Genomic DNA, 18,255 nt, shown 5'->3' with positions numbered 1-18,255 from the left:
TAACTTAACAGTCCATCAGAATGGGACGTTCAAGAATCTAGACGGCTTGCTCACCTGTATAGGATGTCACGTATGAAAAGAAAACAGATTGCATAACATGAAGAGATTATAATTAATTATGGGCCACCAAAATGGGAGGGAAGCTGCTCTACACAAACCTGGTTAAATATAAATTTGCTGAGTTAATCCTTTTGCGATAATTAACAATGAATTTGACGAACAGTAAGCAGTTAGCAGGCTGGTATACCTACCTACATTCCTAAAAATATTGTAAACCCACGTACGTAAATAAAATTGTAATTGATTTAAGTTTTGTAGTTATTCCATTTGAATTCTACAGTATGACCCGGCAACTACTATGACGTAAAAAATAATTATTATTTCAAATTATTATTAATCAAACATTGTTTGTCTTTATTTTACTTTATTTGAGTATAGTACAAAGCTTAAATCAATTTGAATTTAAATTCAAATTCCACCAATTACACTCGGTTGATAGTTTTATAATTGTATAATCTGTATTTACCTAGTTATGCTGCAGGCGACAACCGTAACAAACTTCGTATTCATCCTATAAGTACTGCAGTACTATGCGTAGGTACCTTCGGCGTATACCGTTATTCTGCAGGGGTGCATTTTTAGGGGACGGCTCCCCTTGCGAAATAAGTACGGTCCCATTATAATGGCCGAACGGCAGCTATTTTGGCCCGAACCTATTTAACATAACAATAATGCCCACTAATTCAAAGTGTATTCAAATACCTAGAGGCAGTTGGTTTTCAGTTTTTTTTTTTTTTAAGTTATACTTCTTTTGGCGCATTTGGGAAATCAGACCAGACAGTATTTTTGGCGTGTGACATGTAACACATAATTTATTTTTCACACGAAAAGAAACGCACTCGATTGTATTCGAACCACCGATCGTTCGGTTATCAGCCAAAAGCACTACCTTTACGCCACAGTATGATAGTGCAATCGTGACGATTATACAGTACAATACAAAGTTTTGTTTTTGTTTTGTTACGCCAAAGAAGTATAACTTCTAACGCGCGTACATAAGTACACACACCGATTTGTTAAAATAAAAGAATGCAAATATAGTACCTACCTACTTACTTACATAATTTTGAAAAACCTCAGCCTTTCAATTTCCGGGTGAGTACTCTAGCTTGTAAGCTATCGATCCTTCTATGATTCATGCAATAAGTACCAAAGTACAAAAGTAAATATGTAAGTATTATCTGACGTTGGTACTTTACATTCGGCCAATCAAATGCGATCGGCCTTGTAACCCATTAGCCCAGTCGCACATTGAAAATCGTCTCGATTGGGATAATAGTCATAAATCAAATCTGAGCGCAACATGCAAGTCTCATGTGCGTCTAGCAAGGCCGTGCGAAGACAGGAAGGTCACTCGGCGAGCCAACACGAATGACGAAGTGCTGCATGTCGGGTGAAAATAGTTGCATGTGCCTCCAGATGTTTTTTTAAAACTAAAATGTTTTATTGGAGCGGTGTGCGAAGGTCCATATATCGTGTGTTTTGTGAATAACGAGACGTCACATCGACATATTCGACATATTGCAGACGAGACGAGTTTAGATGAGAGAGCCGGTTTAGAGTTTCAAAATTATATAGGTATTTTCCATATTAAAGAATATCTATAGCACCCTTGGATATTGTGTGTAATGGTTGTAATGAGTACCTATTAAATACAAAAATAATAATATGGTAGATATCTAGGTAGGTACCTACCTACTTACATTTTTCCAGTAGGTGAATTTTTGAATATCACATTTTTTTAAAATATATCTTTAATTATATCACGAGAGTATGTCATACCTTGATGCATATTATTAGGATTGTACAAATAGGTACGTTGAGCTAACAACCATAATAGTGGAAGTAAACGTTTACATTACGCTTGCTGGAAATTTCAGAATAGTTGTAGAATATACCTACCTACGGTTTAAGTGGTATTGTGACATTAAATTTCTCTGTGTTGTTAACACTAATAAAATTTGTTTGTTACAAACGTTTGAACTGTTATTTTTTTGCGATTTTACGTTATTGTGCATGTAAACTAAATAATAATGATTCAGTGAATTAAAATTCCCCACCATGTCCGATCCTAATAGGATCATATGGACCTCCACAGAGTGGTGGTTTGTATTGACAGATTTTGTTTTTACGATAAATGGATGTCAGCCACTTGCTCAACCTATTAGGTCTATACCCTGACTCATACACAAATTTAAAAACAATATGACATGTACGTGCCAGACCCAGGTTCGAACCTGGGATCCACGGCGTAATAGGCCAACTCTTAAGCCGCGCGGCCACCGTGGGTGTATTTACGTATAGGGTGTATGCACGTGGGTGGGTGTGGGTGTAAATTAATTTATTTGCTAATGTATCAAGTTTTATCTCAATGGTGGATGACTCGGGAAGTACCTACCTACCTAAATATCAGAAGACATAATGATCATTGCGCTTTTGGAATTTTAGTTTGTAATGTGAAATGAACTGCATGTAATTTAATTATTAACACTATTTTTTCAAGTTATTTTTCATATAGTATAACAATGTTCAAATATCTATTTTTCAAATACGACTTATAATCTCAAAATATTATGCAACCTTGTAACTTCAGGCACACGCATATATTTAACATATTATTATGATTGTGCGTACAATAGTTATACGTATTAGATACCTACATACGAGGGTGGGTCAATAAGTGCTTAGAAAAGCCGACAGGTGGCGCGACTAGTACTGTAAGCGGTTTGTTTTCATGCAGCGGCACTACCGATTCAGTATGCTGCGAAGTTTCAATTAGGGATTCCAATCCCGGGATCCCGAGCTATTTTCGATACTTATGAATCCCGGGATTGATAAACATAATCCCGGGATTTCGGGATTGATTTTTTATCAGTTTTTATGGAAAATAAAATAAAAGCGAAAATATAACAGAAAAAATACTTTCAATAAAAAATAACTACATTAGAAATAAACTCAGTTTGAATGAAGTTTGATTTATGCCCATGTGTAAGTTGCCGATTCATTTTAATTTTTAAATTATTAAAAATGAGAAAGATTGGAAAAAACAATGCTTCGCACTTTTAACAAAGTAATTCCACCATGATCTCATAAGTTTTACGGAAATTTCATATTTGGCTGACTAATTAGATTTATGAAGCGGAAAGGCCATAAGTAGGTACGCCATGATTATTTGCTTTACTATTTTAAATCTCGCTTATCCATTCGTTAAGTTTTTACTATCAGAAACAGTAATCTCATATTAAATTCACATTATTATTTATATATATATTTAATATTATTTACTCCATTAAACTTATGTATTTCCAAGTTTGAACTTATACAATATTAACAATAAATGTCTTAAATATTATTAATTATACTAGATTTATTTTTGACCGATTTTATCAATGTTATGTGTAAATATAAAATTTTTATATTAACGATGGAAAAAAATGCCAATCCCGGGACCAGTCCCGGGATCCCGGGATTGTCAAATTGTAATCCCGAAATCCCGGGATCAGAATTTTGGCTCGAGATTGGATTCCCTAGTTTCAATCAGATTGGTCGGGTTGTTGTGTGTTTCTCGTACATTTAAAAAAAATTTGCTTGTTTACAAAAATGGAGAAAATTGAGTTTAGAGCTGTTATTAAACATTTTAATATAAAAGGGTTAACAGCAAAGGAAATAAAAAATGAGTTGGATTTAGTTCACGGCACATCTGCTCCTTCACTTGCAACTATTTATAACTGGTTAAATGAATTTAAACGTGGTCGTACATCAACAAAGGATGAACCACGCTCAGGACGTCCTGTAGAGGTGACTACACCAGAAATGATCAATAAAATCCACGATATGGTGTTAAGTGACCGAAGATTAAAGTTGAGTGAGATAATTGAGGTTACAGGGATCTCAAAAGGTAGCGTCATTTCTATTTTACATGACAAATTGGGCATGAAAAAAATTTCTGCAAGATGGGTGCCGCGTTTGCTCACAGTCGACAATAAACGCAATAGGGTGGTGGCCTCTAAAGCCCTGTTGTCGCTCATGCAACGCAATCCGGATGAATTTTTTCGTCGCTTTGTGACTGTAGATGAAACATGGATACACCACTATACTCCCGAGACGAAAGAACAGTCAAAGCAGTGGATTGCGAAAGGCGAACCATGTCCAAAGAAGGCGAAAACCGTAAAATCAGCTGGTAAGGTTATGGCTACTCTATTTTGGGATGCACGTGGAATTATTTTCGTTGACTATTTGGAAAAAGGAAAAACAATAACAGGGGATTATTATGCATCTTTATTGGACCAGCTAAAAGACAAAATTGAAGAAAAACGGCCTCATTTAAACAGGAAAAAAATCCTCTTTCATCAGGACAATGCCCGTGTTCACACATGTTTACGATCAATGGCTAAAATTGAAGAATTGAAGTTCGAATTGGTCGACCACCCACAGTATTCGCCAGATTTAGCCCCCAGTGACTTTTTCCTTTTCCCAAACTTAAAAAAAATGGCTAAGTGGACAACGTTTTTTTTTCAAATGAAGAAGTCATCGATCGGACAAATGCTTATTTTGAGGACCTTCCGAAAACTTATTTTTCTGACGGTTTAAAAAAAAAATGAGAAACGTCTAACCAAGTGTATTGAGCTCCAAGGAGATTATGTTGAGAAATAAAAAAAAATACAAAAATAAAAACTGTTTTAATGCTTTTTTCTAAGAAATTATTGACCCACCCTCGTATTATAATGGATTCTACCAGGGGTCGGGAATCTTTTCATGTTGTAAGATCGCATTGAGTTAGCTGTAACATTTTTTTGTTTCTTTTCCATTTTTTACATACCTAGCAGGTAAATGCATCTACTAACATATTTTTTTTATACGATAAGTCGATTCTTACTAGATACATGGTGCCTACATATTATGTATAATAGGGTTTTTATCAAAATTATGCAAATTAGGTATATAGGTAAGTACCTACTTATTTTCACGTAATAGAAATTTAAGTAGGTACTGCTGGTTTTTGTTAATTTCAAAGTTTGGCACCTCGCAGAGGTGTGCGGTGAATTTTTCTTGTAGGGAAAATATCCTCGGTTTAATAATACATAACATTTAGAAGTAGATAAAGATTTTTTTCTGAAATCTGCGAGATTGCACAATAAATGCATACTTAGGTAGGTAGGATAACGTCCCATCGACGTATTTGACACGTTGTATGCGAGACGAGTTTTGATGTGAGAGCCGGCTAACTGAAACTGTTTCTTTAAAAATTCGGGGTAGGCAAGCAATCGGTATAATGTCATGACTAGGGAATTCAATCCCGGACCAATTTCGACACTTATGAATCCCGGGATTAGTAAACATAATCCCGAAACTTTCGTGATTGTTTTTTTATCAATCAAATCAGTAAAATTGGTATGTGTACAAAATCATTATGTTAGTGACGTACATGTACCTGCAAATGTCACAGGGGGGTCGCCGAATTCTCACGGATAATAATTAATAACTATGTTCTGCTGCCATACGCAATCTTAACAACATTAGAAAAATAATAAATTTGTTTATTAAACCAGTTAGACGCCACTGACATGCAGGCACTCACTTGTTTCTACGCCGGATTTTATAAATGTAACTATGTTTTAATTTTCTCATTGAATTTAATACAAACACATTCACGAATTGTTAGAATCTCGGAATATTTGTGAATGTTTATTAAGTATACGTATTGTACATATTGTCAACACAATATGCTATTTTTTTTAAATTTTAATTGGACTTGTATTTGTATTTGTTATTTAAAATACAGGGGGTACCAGGGAACTCAGAAATAATGGGAACTGAAATTCATAACGGGTAAGACGATAGCAAGTAACCGACTCGAGTAAGGAAGAATCCGGGTTAAACTTACACACGTGTCAATAATACGTTTTACGTCGAATATTGAAAACTGTTCTCGGTTTATGCATTTACGCTCATTTAATGTTGGTGTATTACACACACCATTGCACGTGCATAATGCGTGTTTCATTTTCGTAGGACACTCACACATTCATAATAAACCCGCCACTATTCGACCGCGACAGATTTTTTTTAATTTCAATTTTATTTTGACGAGTTTCATAAATTTGTAAGTACTTATTTAATTTAAAAAAATGTAATTCTAACTCATTTGTCTGCATACATGTTTGTGTTGTCTGGCTACTCTAGCTAGAGCACTCGATGAAGTGGAGGCAGAAGAACTGGAGCTAAAATTTTGTACCTTCTGATATTATGCTAAAATTCTTAATATCAGATAAGGACTTCTGGAATACAACGGATATAAAAAAGTTTCGGTACATTACGGTTATACCGGAAAAAAGTATTGATAAGGTATGTATTGAAAGGCGGACTCACTACCCACTTATCAATACTTTTTTCCTTTTGATTTTCGCTACACCTTGCTGATATATAATTATGTAACGCGATATCTAATAAAAAATCATAAATCTACTTTAATTTTAACAGTGGTCACAAAAATGTTTGCGAAACGTCACTGCTCGCGAAACCGCGGTTGGGTATCACTGCCATGGTCTCCACATCCTGAAGCGGGCCCCCAGGTCAGGATCTATGCCGGGCCCCCCTACTCATTGCTAAGGTTAAGGGCAGTGTGATTTTCTACAGTAGTGTTACCCAAGTGGTTTTAACGGAACCCAAGGGTTAAAAGTACTCTGAGTATTTGTAGCGATAAAAAATTTAAATAGATCCAGTTGATTTTATTGAGTTGTCGGCACTCAGCATTAGGGAATCCAATCCTGAGCCAAAATTCTGATCCCGGGATTTCGGGATTACAATTTGACAATCCCGGGATCCCGGGACTGGTCCCGGGATTGGCATTTTTTTCCATCGTTAATATAAAAATTTTATATTTACACATAACATTGATAAAATCGGTCAAAAATAAATCTAGTATAATTAATAATATTTAAGACAATTATTGTGTTAATATTGTATAAGTTCAAACTTGGAAATACATAAGTTTAATGGAGTAAATAATATTAAATATATATATAAATAATAATGTGAATTTAATATGACATTACTGTTTCTGATAGTAAAGACTTAACGAATGGATAAGCGAGATTTAAAATAGTAAAGCAAATAATCATGGCGTACCTACTTACGGCCTTTCCGCTTCATAAATCTAATTAGTCAGCCAAATATGAAATTTCCGTAAAACGTATGAGATCATGGTGGAATTACTTTGTTAAAAGTGCGAAGTATTGTTTTTTTCCAATCTTTCTCATTTTTAATAATTTAAAAAATAAAATGAATCGGCAACTTACACATGGGCATAAATCAAACTTCATTCAAACTGAGTTTATTTCTAATGTAGTTATTTTTTATTGAAAGTATTTTTTCTGTTATATTTTCGCTTTTATTTTATGTTCCATAAAAACTGATAAAAAATCAATCCCGAAATCCCGGGATTATGTTTATCAATCCCGGGATTCATAAGTATCGAAAATAGCTCGGGATCCCGGGATTGGAATCCCTACTCAGCATAATATTATGAAGCACTGATCGCGACCTTCTTTTGTGGTAACCAAGTAACATACAACCCTTCGCCATATTGGATAAAAAGCCATTTTGTAAATCAGGAAACACACTTGAATTAATTATAAAATTAAATTCTATAAGTACGCGAATTATCTTTTAATTATATCAATCATCATAAGATCACATCAAATTACATCACACAGTCACATATTTTAAAGTGTTAATAATCATTAAAGAAAGTAGCGCCACAGGTGACTTTTTTACTATTAGAGCAAATTTATGGTGCGTTTTTTTAGCTTAACTGGTCGTCGCGCCACGCTGGGCCCCCTCTGAGCCCGGGCCCCCTGGCTAGAGTCCTGTAACCCCCCCCCCCTTTGTGTGGGGCCATGATCACTGCTCTAAGTGGATAATAATCTAACAAATAATCTAAGATACTGTAAATAATCTAAACTAAGAATCCCTACTAGTAAAAGTCAGAAAATACACATAAGAAAAGGTTTCCGATTACTAGCACGCCTATTGTAGGCTTTCTTGTTTAGTTGAGGGCTACATCCCGCTACTTCCCGTTTTCACCCGACTGTGTCCGGTATAACCGTAATGTATCAAAGTTTCCATTCTTAAAAAATGCGGCATATAAGATAAAATCGTTTTTCGGTTCCACATACCTACCTATTATTATCTTTGCGAATCATTGTTTTCAAATATGAATTTAATAAAATCAAAATATAAACCGCGACTCACCGATTACGATTGTTTACTAACATGGATATTATCATCATTAACTGGCCAATGAAATGCAATGCCAAATATTACACTGCCTTTAAGATTGATATTATAGTTTTTATATAACGTTTACTTTGTACCTATGTATGAACCAACCATGGCGTGTATTCATTTTGCAGAATATAAAACAATTTTTGGCGTCCAACAATAAATTTGCTTTGAAAAATTATATGGTGCCCGCCGCCCTCCCGATATTTTAAAATGTGTTCTAGGGTACAAAAAGGTTGGGAACCCCCTAATTATTAGGGAACGAAAAAGAAAAAAAACTTGCAACATTATTTGAAATTTAAAGTACCTACCAACGTGAAATTAACATATTTGAGGTGTTCCCTGAATATGTACACTTACTTATTATTCCAAATAATTATTAAAATATATTATTTAGATTTGAATTAAATTTATGAGCTAATATTAAAAATCCAAGTGGATCAATCTCACCGCATCGCATCTGAGCACCGCCATCTTTAGATTAATAAAGCCTGAGCATAACTTTTTGCACAAGCAACGAGTGGTCCACTTTTCAGCTGTCAAAATCAGATCCCAGATTGCTTGAGATATTGATTCGCCCTTTCTCGTTTCAAATTGAATTATAAAAAATTCTCAAATCAAATATAATAACTATCAGTGTTATTTATAAATAATATACATTCCTGTTATTCATCAGCTGTCAAAGTCAGACTAGTCCTTCACACAAAAACCGGTGGTAATATCGATTTCCAAAAAATATGTAGCATTGATCTATGCATTACATAGTAGAATGTATAATAATGCTAGTGTATTATTTATCATTTAACTCATATATAAATGAACACGAGAGACGCCTCAGTATGAGCACTCTATAGACAATGACAGGTCATCCATAGACAACGTTAGGGGCGGAAAGGTAGGACCAGTCGTGAATGTATCGGCTTTCTCTTCAGTCGGCAATGATCTGAGTCATTTTAGTATCCAGTCAACTAGAACAGGGTTTGCTAACCTTTTCGACCAGTTTTTTATGGAGAAAAAAATGGAAATGTAATTTTAAGATTTCTATTAAAAAAGTAAAAATTACAATTGAGTTCTTTTATTGTCTTTCTAGCTGAAGACGTACCTTCTATTCTTTGAATATTTTTTCTGTGTTTTCAAAATTTTCAAAGAGATCGTGGGAGCATTCCACTTTTCTTTCATATATTTCCCATTACTGAACGGTTTTCTATTTTCACTGTCTGCCAGAATTATTACTACTAGCTCCACCAAGTTACTGTTTCTTATTTGGTACAGTCATTTTTGTGGGTAGCAATGATTTTTTTTTTGTTACTGTAATTATAAGAGTTAATTAATAGTTAATTAATAAACACAAATTGATACCAGAATTACTTCGATCAGATGAGGCATTCTTTCGCTACAGTGTTCTCAAGCATTGTAAATCGATTATAATCAGAGGTTTTCAGTGCGACTTCCTCCGCCTGATGAGGTCGGTGTGATAATATTATGTGTGATGCATAAAGCCTAAGAGGGCTCGCACATCAGAACTCGCCGCATGCGTCTTACGACGAATTCGTCGATGTGACGTCATCGTAAACCAAGAAACAAACGTTATCAAATGGACCTTCGCAGATTGGCCGATGCAACTGCAACTCTGCGACCCTGGGACATTCGTCTAGTTGCAATGGCCAAAGCGTGCATGTCGATCTCGGGAATGTCGCCTCCGCGCAAGCGCACAGCCTGCGGCCATCGGCCATTTCTGTTTCTGTCTCTGTCTACACTGTCATTGCTCGCTCATCGCGGTGAGCGTTTGACGTTTGTTCATACAATCAACACAATAAAAATGGCAGACGAGAGACTTCTCTTTTTTCGTGTTTGACGTTTGCCGCTGGGCAGATGTGCGAGGATGTACGATGCAACATTCGTCGAAAGTCTTAGAACTTTTGATTTATGGCCGTTAGGCACACAAGGCGCATTGTGATGTGCGAGCCGGCTAAGTGTACGTCCTGAGTGGCAGCGTTCGGCGCAGCGTTGAGCGTTTTGCGCAACTCAAACGTATAACCGTGTGTGAAAATGTTCGTAGACAATGTCTTTTTTTGGTTATACATTTATACGGTTATATATTTGAGTTGCGCATAACGCTCAACGCTGCGCCGAACGCTGGCACTGAGGCCTCACACTAAGAACCGACCTATTCAAATATATATTAATTTACATCAAACGTAATGCTTATCCTTAAGGGGGAGATGCATATAAATTCATTATCAAATTAATGCTTTAAACATATTTTAATCGATCAATACCTATCTAAATACAATGGGAAAAATAAAATATATTTTTTTATTTCAAAGAGAAAGCGACAAATAAGAAAAGACGGCTAAAAATAAGGGTTTTACTATTAGATATATTTATTGTTCCAAGTAATTTGTTGAAACAAAATTATCGATTTAACGTTGTTTAATAAGTTTTCTTGGAACTAGTGTATCTATTTTGTCAATTAATTATATTTTTATTGTTTTTTTTTTCAATCTAAAAAACATCGATTTTTACAAAAAAAAATGTATTTTATTCGGTTATTTTTGAATAATTGCAACAAACGAATACGACAATCTGTTCAAAATATTTTTTTTAATTTTTAGATATACTTTATGTAATATTTTAATTGCGTTTTAATCAGGTTTTTGTTAATTATCATGTTTAATTATTATGCACCAGGAGGTGGCGCCTCTAACGGCGAAAAGTGGCGATTATATTTTCAATAAGATTTGAATTGGTGTGCTTTCTAATTGCCGTAAACTTATTTTTATGAGCATCGGAAACACTACCCTATGATGAATTCATTCCTGACGAATGGTGGTGTTGCCAAGTTTAGAAAAGTCCCTCAAACTACGATTTAAACAAAAGAAACATAATATATTTTATTACGAATGGTCTGAAACAATTTGAGAAATTTACCCCCATGCTCGGCGTAGGTCAAAATGGAGCTTTTATTGCATTTTCAAACCATGATCCTGGACATTCCTTAAACGTTGTAGATAATCTATTTACATAATTTTGAAGCCTTATTATCCTTTATATTTATTTTGAATATTTGATGACTGCATAAAGTATTTTTATTACATAAAATAGTATTCTTTTAAACCTTACTGAATATAGTCATATTTCATACATTTCGTACATGAATATGCAGTGGTGTTAAGATTTTTTACATTTATTATTTTTTAAACGCATTTATAAAACCATTAGTATAATTATTTATGACGAGATAATTTTAGTAAAATATTTACGATAAAAAATTATATTGATAATCTCTGTGATCCCAAATTTGACAAGAATTAGGCATTTTATTACCCAAAAAATGGGCAAGATCAACACATTTGATCATGCATGAGTTTGTTGTTTCCGTTTGCGTATCGATTGGTAAATATTACCAGTATTAAATATACCTACTTATATATTTATTAAATTTGTAAAACTTTTTTGTAAAAAAAATATTTGTGAAATTATTATATGTACTTGGGTATTTTTTTCAATATCATTCGGGTGCCATAGGTTCGTCATCCCTGAATTAGAACGATAATATTTGACATTGACATTTTTCATTCATATATTTCACGAATCACAACTTATATCTAATTTCAATACACACAATATAACAATATAACTCATTATAAATTCATAAAATTGAATAAAATAATATGTTACTCTCTATTAATACAAACATTTTGTTGAAAGTTTACATGCATCGGTGGTTCAGTGGTAGAATGCTCGCCTGCCACGCGGGCGGCCCGGGTTCGATTCCCGGCCGATGCAACTTTTTATTTTGTTATAATATAGTTTTTTATCAATTTTATTTGGATATATTTTTTTTAAATTATGTGAGCAATAATGAATTCATCCAAACGAGATTATTTATCTTATTACAATCAGTACCCAGGTAACCTAGGTACCTACATTCTATAAAACCATTGACTGCCTCAAGGAATTCTATATGTAGGTACCTATTAGTATTTAATTAATAATAATTTTAGATAGGTACCTGCATAATAAATTAAATATTACATAGACTTAACTTATCTACGAATACAAATAATAAAATTTATAGAGATAACAGGCATAATGAATTTTTAACGACGTTGTGATCAATTCAGTGGCGTCGATAGACAAAATGAAAGGAAATAAATCTTTTCATCGAGCCGAGTTTTCATTGGAAATGGCAACACCATTTTCCTCAGCTTGTAGGATCTTGTCGAAATTGTATTTTAGTGGGCATGCCGTGCACGATGTGTTATTCCGTGTGGGACATTATGAGATGTTCCATAATATTATTGAATTGATAATATTTTCTCTAAAAGTTTATCACGTTGTAAAAATTATGACAAGACAGTGTAAGGGACCGTACACGTAATGATGTCACACGATTTAAGCGACAATAACATTGAGCTACTTTACGAGCTGCTTGTTGGCGAATTTACAATCTGCCTCTAAAGTCGCCCAGTGTCATCATTGAACAAGCTAAAAAGCAGATTGTAAACAATCTACAGAGAAAAGTTGAAAGCCGGTCACTTTACACGCTACATCATCACAATCGCAGTAGCGGAATCGCCCGCTTTTGAATTCGCCAACAAACAGCTCGTAAAGTAGCTCAATGTAATTGACGCATTAGGCTATTTTTCCATCGTCCCATTATGTCACATAAACTTTTACTCTCCTATCTATATTAGGTCACAGTTTTGACATACGTTAAACGTTAAAAAATTGAAAAAATGTTCTTTTTTATATTTATGCTTAAATCCCTGATCACCAATATTGTGTGTTCAGATCGTTTTAAGTATATTCTTTCTTTACTTTGTGGTGTCATATTTTCTCTGACTCCCCTACCTCTATTCGTCAAAAATCTTCTCATTACATTAGACCCCCCCTAGAGTGTGACGTCATATAGGTATGGACGGCCCCTAATAAGAAAAATTATGATGAGCGTTAGGTAGGTACCTAAGAATTTTAACTTTTCATAAAATCGTCTACCATCTTTCAATAATATTTATTTAGTAGATGAGATAAGTAACGCAGTAACAAAACAATTAATTATTCTATTATTTTCATACTACGCCGCTGCTTAAAAATCAATACGGAAGACGTGAATTTTAATCGACTCACTAAATTTATTTAGTCGTTGGCTGACGTGGTTACTGCAAGTGTTAAATTAACCGTGAGTTTCCAGAAATTTTGCTTGTAATATTGAACCCTTTAACAAGAAATTGTAATACAATACAATATTGCAAGAATACCTATTACAAGTTCGTAAACGTCATTTCGACTGACATTCAAGTCGCTGTCAGATTAGATTAGTGATTTTAGTGTGTGATTGTGATGACATGTTCATATTACAAAATAATTCAACACAAAAATGCTGTTTATAATATTATAGTGATGATTCAAAACAATTAATAATTTATCAGTAATAAATAATTATCTATTGTTTTTTTTTCAGTTTAGTACAAACAATTAATAATACGTCATGGCGCGGAATATATCACTTTGTCCCCCTTCGACAAAAGTGTCAAATATTATAATAGCAGTTTCCTGCATCGTCGGTACATTGCTATCAGCTTACGCGTTTCACGTAGAGGTGGCAGCAGAAAAAGACAAAAATTATGAAGCGTTGTGTGACATCTCTGAACATGTTAGCTGTACTAAAGTTTTTATGTCAGAGTGAGTAAAATAATATTTTTGTAAATAATTGAAAATTTCGTTGCAACATTTTGAATCCATTTTTATGATTCTATAAATTTATTCAAGTTCTTTTAACGTTGTTCTGTTCAATAATCATTAAATTATTTTATGTACATAGAACACTAATAATATACAATGACGTTCTGTTGGGATAAGTAGGCCATTCGTTGTTAAGGGGTGGCAAATTAAGGAATGAATACTTACTATAATTATATTGCCCACGGTGGCCGCGCGGCTTAACCGTTGGACTATCATGCCGTGGGTCCCAGGTTCGAATCCCCTGGGTCTGGCAAGTACACATATTGTTTTTCAATTTGTGTGTGAGTCAGGGTATGGACCTAATAGGTTGAGCAAGTGGCTGACATCCATTTCTCGTAAAAACAAAATCTGTTAATACAAACCTCTACTCTGTGGAGGCCTATATGATTCTATTAGGATCGGGCATGGTCGGAAATAATTATAACTTTTGAAAGCAATGATGGTTTTCCATTAACGGACGAAGCGAATGCTTCGTCAGAAAGTACCGACATCTTAGCTTAAAGACATAACAAGGGGTCTCCAAACTTGTCAGTGTCTCAGATTTTCAGATACCTAAAACCTAGAGGTTTCATCATTTTTTTCAAGATTTTTGTTGCAATTATCAGTTCAAGATGGTAGTAAAATAGGTCAGTATGCATCTAACAATTTTGCATACAATTTGAGACTAAAAATGAAAGGGAAAAGATTTTAAGTCTGCCCAAGGACAGCACTTTGCCTAGGGACGTCACTGATAATATAGCATTGCACGACTAATTGTTTTATTAATCTCTTCCAGGTATGGCAAAGGCTTCGGTATTGTCAGAAAATTGCTCGGAGAAAATTCTCCTCTCAACATGCCCAATGGATCTATCGGAATAATCTTCTACATGGTGATAAGTGTATTGTGTAAGTAAAACGAAACTCTTTTAAAATTATAAACTGAAGTAGACCTCACAAAAATCAAAATATTTAAGGTGTTAGTAATATGTCCTATCTTATAGAATATAGATAGGCCATCATTCGCAGTTGATAGGGGAATAAGTAATAAGGGTGTATGATGAATAGAGTTTGCTGAAAATCTCAAATGGAAATGGACTGGACAAATAACTTTATCATTATATTTATGGTTAATTCAATATAAATGTGATGTGATTCTGCCAAAATATTGTGCAGTTACCACTGCTTTAGCCTTAGGGATTTAGCCTATGTCCCTGTCTACACAAGCCAGCCACTGCAGTCTCGGTTTATCCCTCATTTCCCTTTTGGACTATTGAAGAAGAGCCTGTTTAGTGGTTGGGTGTCTTTCGAACTTGAGATAAAGGCCTGCCAAATGGAGTCGCCCCACATTCATATCTGAGATGATGAGGGGATCATTCTACAACGCTTATAGTTTGTCATTACCTTCCTCGGCAGGTGCTAGTTTCCTACTATATGGCTTCAAAGACCCTTCTCAGTATTTTCCACATAATTATGTGGAAAAAGTACTAACTTTTCACAAAGAATAATAATTGATAGTTGCAGACAATAATATGATTTAAATATTTAATTTTATCTGTTTCAGGTCGCTCGAACAATCTCACATTGGCCCGTGTCCAGCTTCTGCTATCGATTCTCTCCATTTTGACTTCATTTTACCTTGCATACATTTTATATTTTATTCTATATGACTTTTGTGTTGTTTGCGTATCGACGTACGTTGTGAATGTCTTGAACGGATTATTCTCATATCTAAAAGTAAGCCAGATTCAGAAGGAATCTTCCAGAAAGAAGAAAATCCATTGAATAATTTGAATTACAGACAAAATTGCTTATTCTTATAATATGTATATCTTTCAGTATTACATTGCATTATTGAATTACAAAAATCTTGCAATATAATTGGAATATGGCTACTACTGCCATCTGTTAGTAAAACCTGAAACTTAAATTAAAAAAATTTAATAAATAGGTTTCAGAATATTTAAAAAATAACTAACTAAAATTAAAGCTAATTATCTCAATTTGGTATATACTTAGCTTGCTCCATACAGGCAGATAACACTGTTAAATTAATATTGTATTGTGAAAATTAAATTTTATACTCACAAATCGGTGAGATGAAGAGGCGATCAACTTAATTTCAGTCACTTTTTGGTAACTGTTTCAGATTGGTCATTTATGACATCACTGTAAGTATGTTCGATTTTTCAAATTGGCTCTGTTGGTCTGTCATTCAGATAAATATTTCTTTTATTTATTTATTTAATCTATGAGCGCGATACACAACCATCTGGGTTAACTTGACAATAAGCACCATCCAAAGTTGATAATTTAGCTCGACTTAGTTAGGTGTGTTTTGACCGTATTTTAAATGGTTTCGTTCTGGGCTAATGCCTTTTTTCTGTAGATTTACTACTTGCTACCTATATGACGTATTATTATCTATGGGAACTGTAGGTAAAGAAACCTATGTGGCCGATATTGGTCTGTAATACCATAATTTTTGAAAACGTACATAAAATAACAAATCCATAAATTTTATATTGTCCGCTATGACTATCATCGTTAGGTAGGCACGTATGTACTCTATATTTATATAATATTAAGTATAATATCGTCACTGTTCTGGCAGAAGACACTAATTCGAAAAAATGACATATTGAGTTAGTTATACCAAAATGTTCCTTATTTCAAACTTCTGGAAACCCGTCTGGAAACCTTTTTAATAAATAAACAGTCTTTATTTTAAAGTCATCCTTTTTACGATTACTTAATAAACTCACATGATAAACCATTTCAAAAATTTTAACAACTTCAAAGTCAAATTAATCAAAACTAGTATTCTCCAGTTAGTGTGTTCTGCTAGAACAAAATATAGGATTATTTTTTTATTTGAGCCGAAAATTATTAGTGTTGATGTATTTATTAAATTTATATCTCTAGTTAATACTGCCTGCGCATCTATTCAATACACAAGGCTGCTATCGGCGACTATCAAGGGTAGTTTATCATATTTCTTTCGACCATGCCCGATCCTAATAGGATCATATGGGCTATAATATCGTATTGAAGTATTTTACATATAAAAATATTGTGATTCGGTCTTATTTCTGTGTTATATTGATCTCATTATTAAAAATCAACTGAAATATTCCATTAATTCAACATTTAATATCGCCATATTTAGAAAGAAAAGAAAAATTGACATTATCAATTCTGTAATATTAAGCTAGCATTTATATAGTAAGGTTCCATTTTACATTTTATTAGTTAAAATGTAATATATTAAAATTTACTAATTTGTTTTCGCGTTGATACTTATTTCGACTTTCACACCACTTTTAAGAGTCAAGACTATATAAATAATTAAGAAGATAAGGGATGTTGTTTATTTTTTAATGAATTGTATTATTGGCAACTATTTTTATACATTATATTAAATTTTTACAAATTATTTTTATATCAAACACTGGTGAGCCATATGGTATTTTATATTATTATTGTTGTTTCACATTGTAATTACTAAATAAATAAATAAATTATTAAAAGATATTGTAGCTTTTGCAAAATTATTTGATTGTTTTATTGATAAACTTATTATATCAGGAATAATAAATAACTTCTTCTTCTTTCACGTTCACTAAAAACCTCGTAGATTATGTCTATAGGCTTTCCGGCAGACGATATCAATTCCAATGTAGCATCTTCATTTTAGATATCATGAGAGGCTGCATGTACAATCTTAAATCCATAATTTTTAACAGTGTCGTAAAACTATAAATCAAATATCTGCCTCAAGCCTTTGCTGTTGAAGCTCAATATAAAAAAATATAAATATGTATGATGACATAATAGGCCTCGGTCTATAGCAGCGCTCCGCAACCGGTGTGCCGCGAGACGATGCTAGGTGTGCCGCGGAGCATTGCTTAAAAAAACACTAATAATTTTGTATATTATACAATACTTACTTAATAGCCAAATTTGCGTACATGACTGGTAATACATTTGAGCACCTGCATGAAATTCATAAAACAATGCAAGGTCAGAATGAAAATATATTGATGTGATGTGATAAATTAGAAGAAGTTAAGACAAGGATCTCTACAAATGTACCGAAGGACATACCAGACCACCAATGAAAACAAGCAATAAATTTTGGATCCGTCTCAAAAACATTTAACTTTGCTTCAAAAGAAATTTCATCGT

At 33.6% G+C, this 18,255-nt stretch overlaps 1 protein-coding gene and 1 non-coding gene across 2 annotated transcripts; both read left to right on the top strand.

The window, feature by feature from the left end:
• Window positions 1–12,061: 12,061 nt before the first annotated feature.
• TRNAG-GCC (transfer RNA glycine (anticodon GCC)) lies at window positions 12,062–12,132 on the top strand. The gene has a single exon. It is a non-coding gene; the product is annotated as a tRNA-Gly (tRNA).
• Window positions 12,133–13,447: 1,315 nt separating this feature from the next.
• On the top strand, window positions 13,448–17,236 carry Vkor (Vitamin-K epoxide reductase). The gene is made up of 4 exons (XM_085944494.1): window positions 13,448–13,528; window positions 13,811–14,031; window positions 14,867–14,976; window positions 15,632–17,236. The coding sequence occupies exons 2-4, from the start codon at window positions 13,838–13,840 to the stop codon at window positions 15,850–15,852; spliced, it is 525 nt and encodes a 174-aa protein (XP_085800620.1). The 5' UTR covers window positions 13,448–13,528; window positions 13,811–13,837; the 3' UTR covers window positions 15,853–17,236.
• Window positions 17,237–18,255: the final 1,019 nt, after the last annotated feature.

The sequence above is a fragment of the Rhyacophila brunnea genome, unplaced genomic scaffold, assembly GCF_057557595.1.
Source record: "Rhyacophila brunnea isolate RB1 unplaced genomic scaffold, BYU_Rbru_1.0 scaffold_17, whole genome shotgun sequence".
NCBI lineage: Eukaryota > Metazoa > Arthropoda > Insecta > Trichoptera > Rhyacophilidae > Rhyacophila > Rhyacophila brunnea.
Note: the sequence above shows the minus strand (reverse complement) of the source record. Positions and strands in the feature narration are given on the sequence as shown.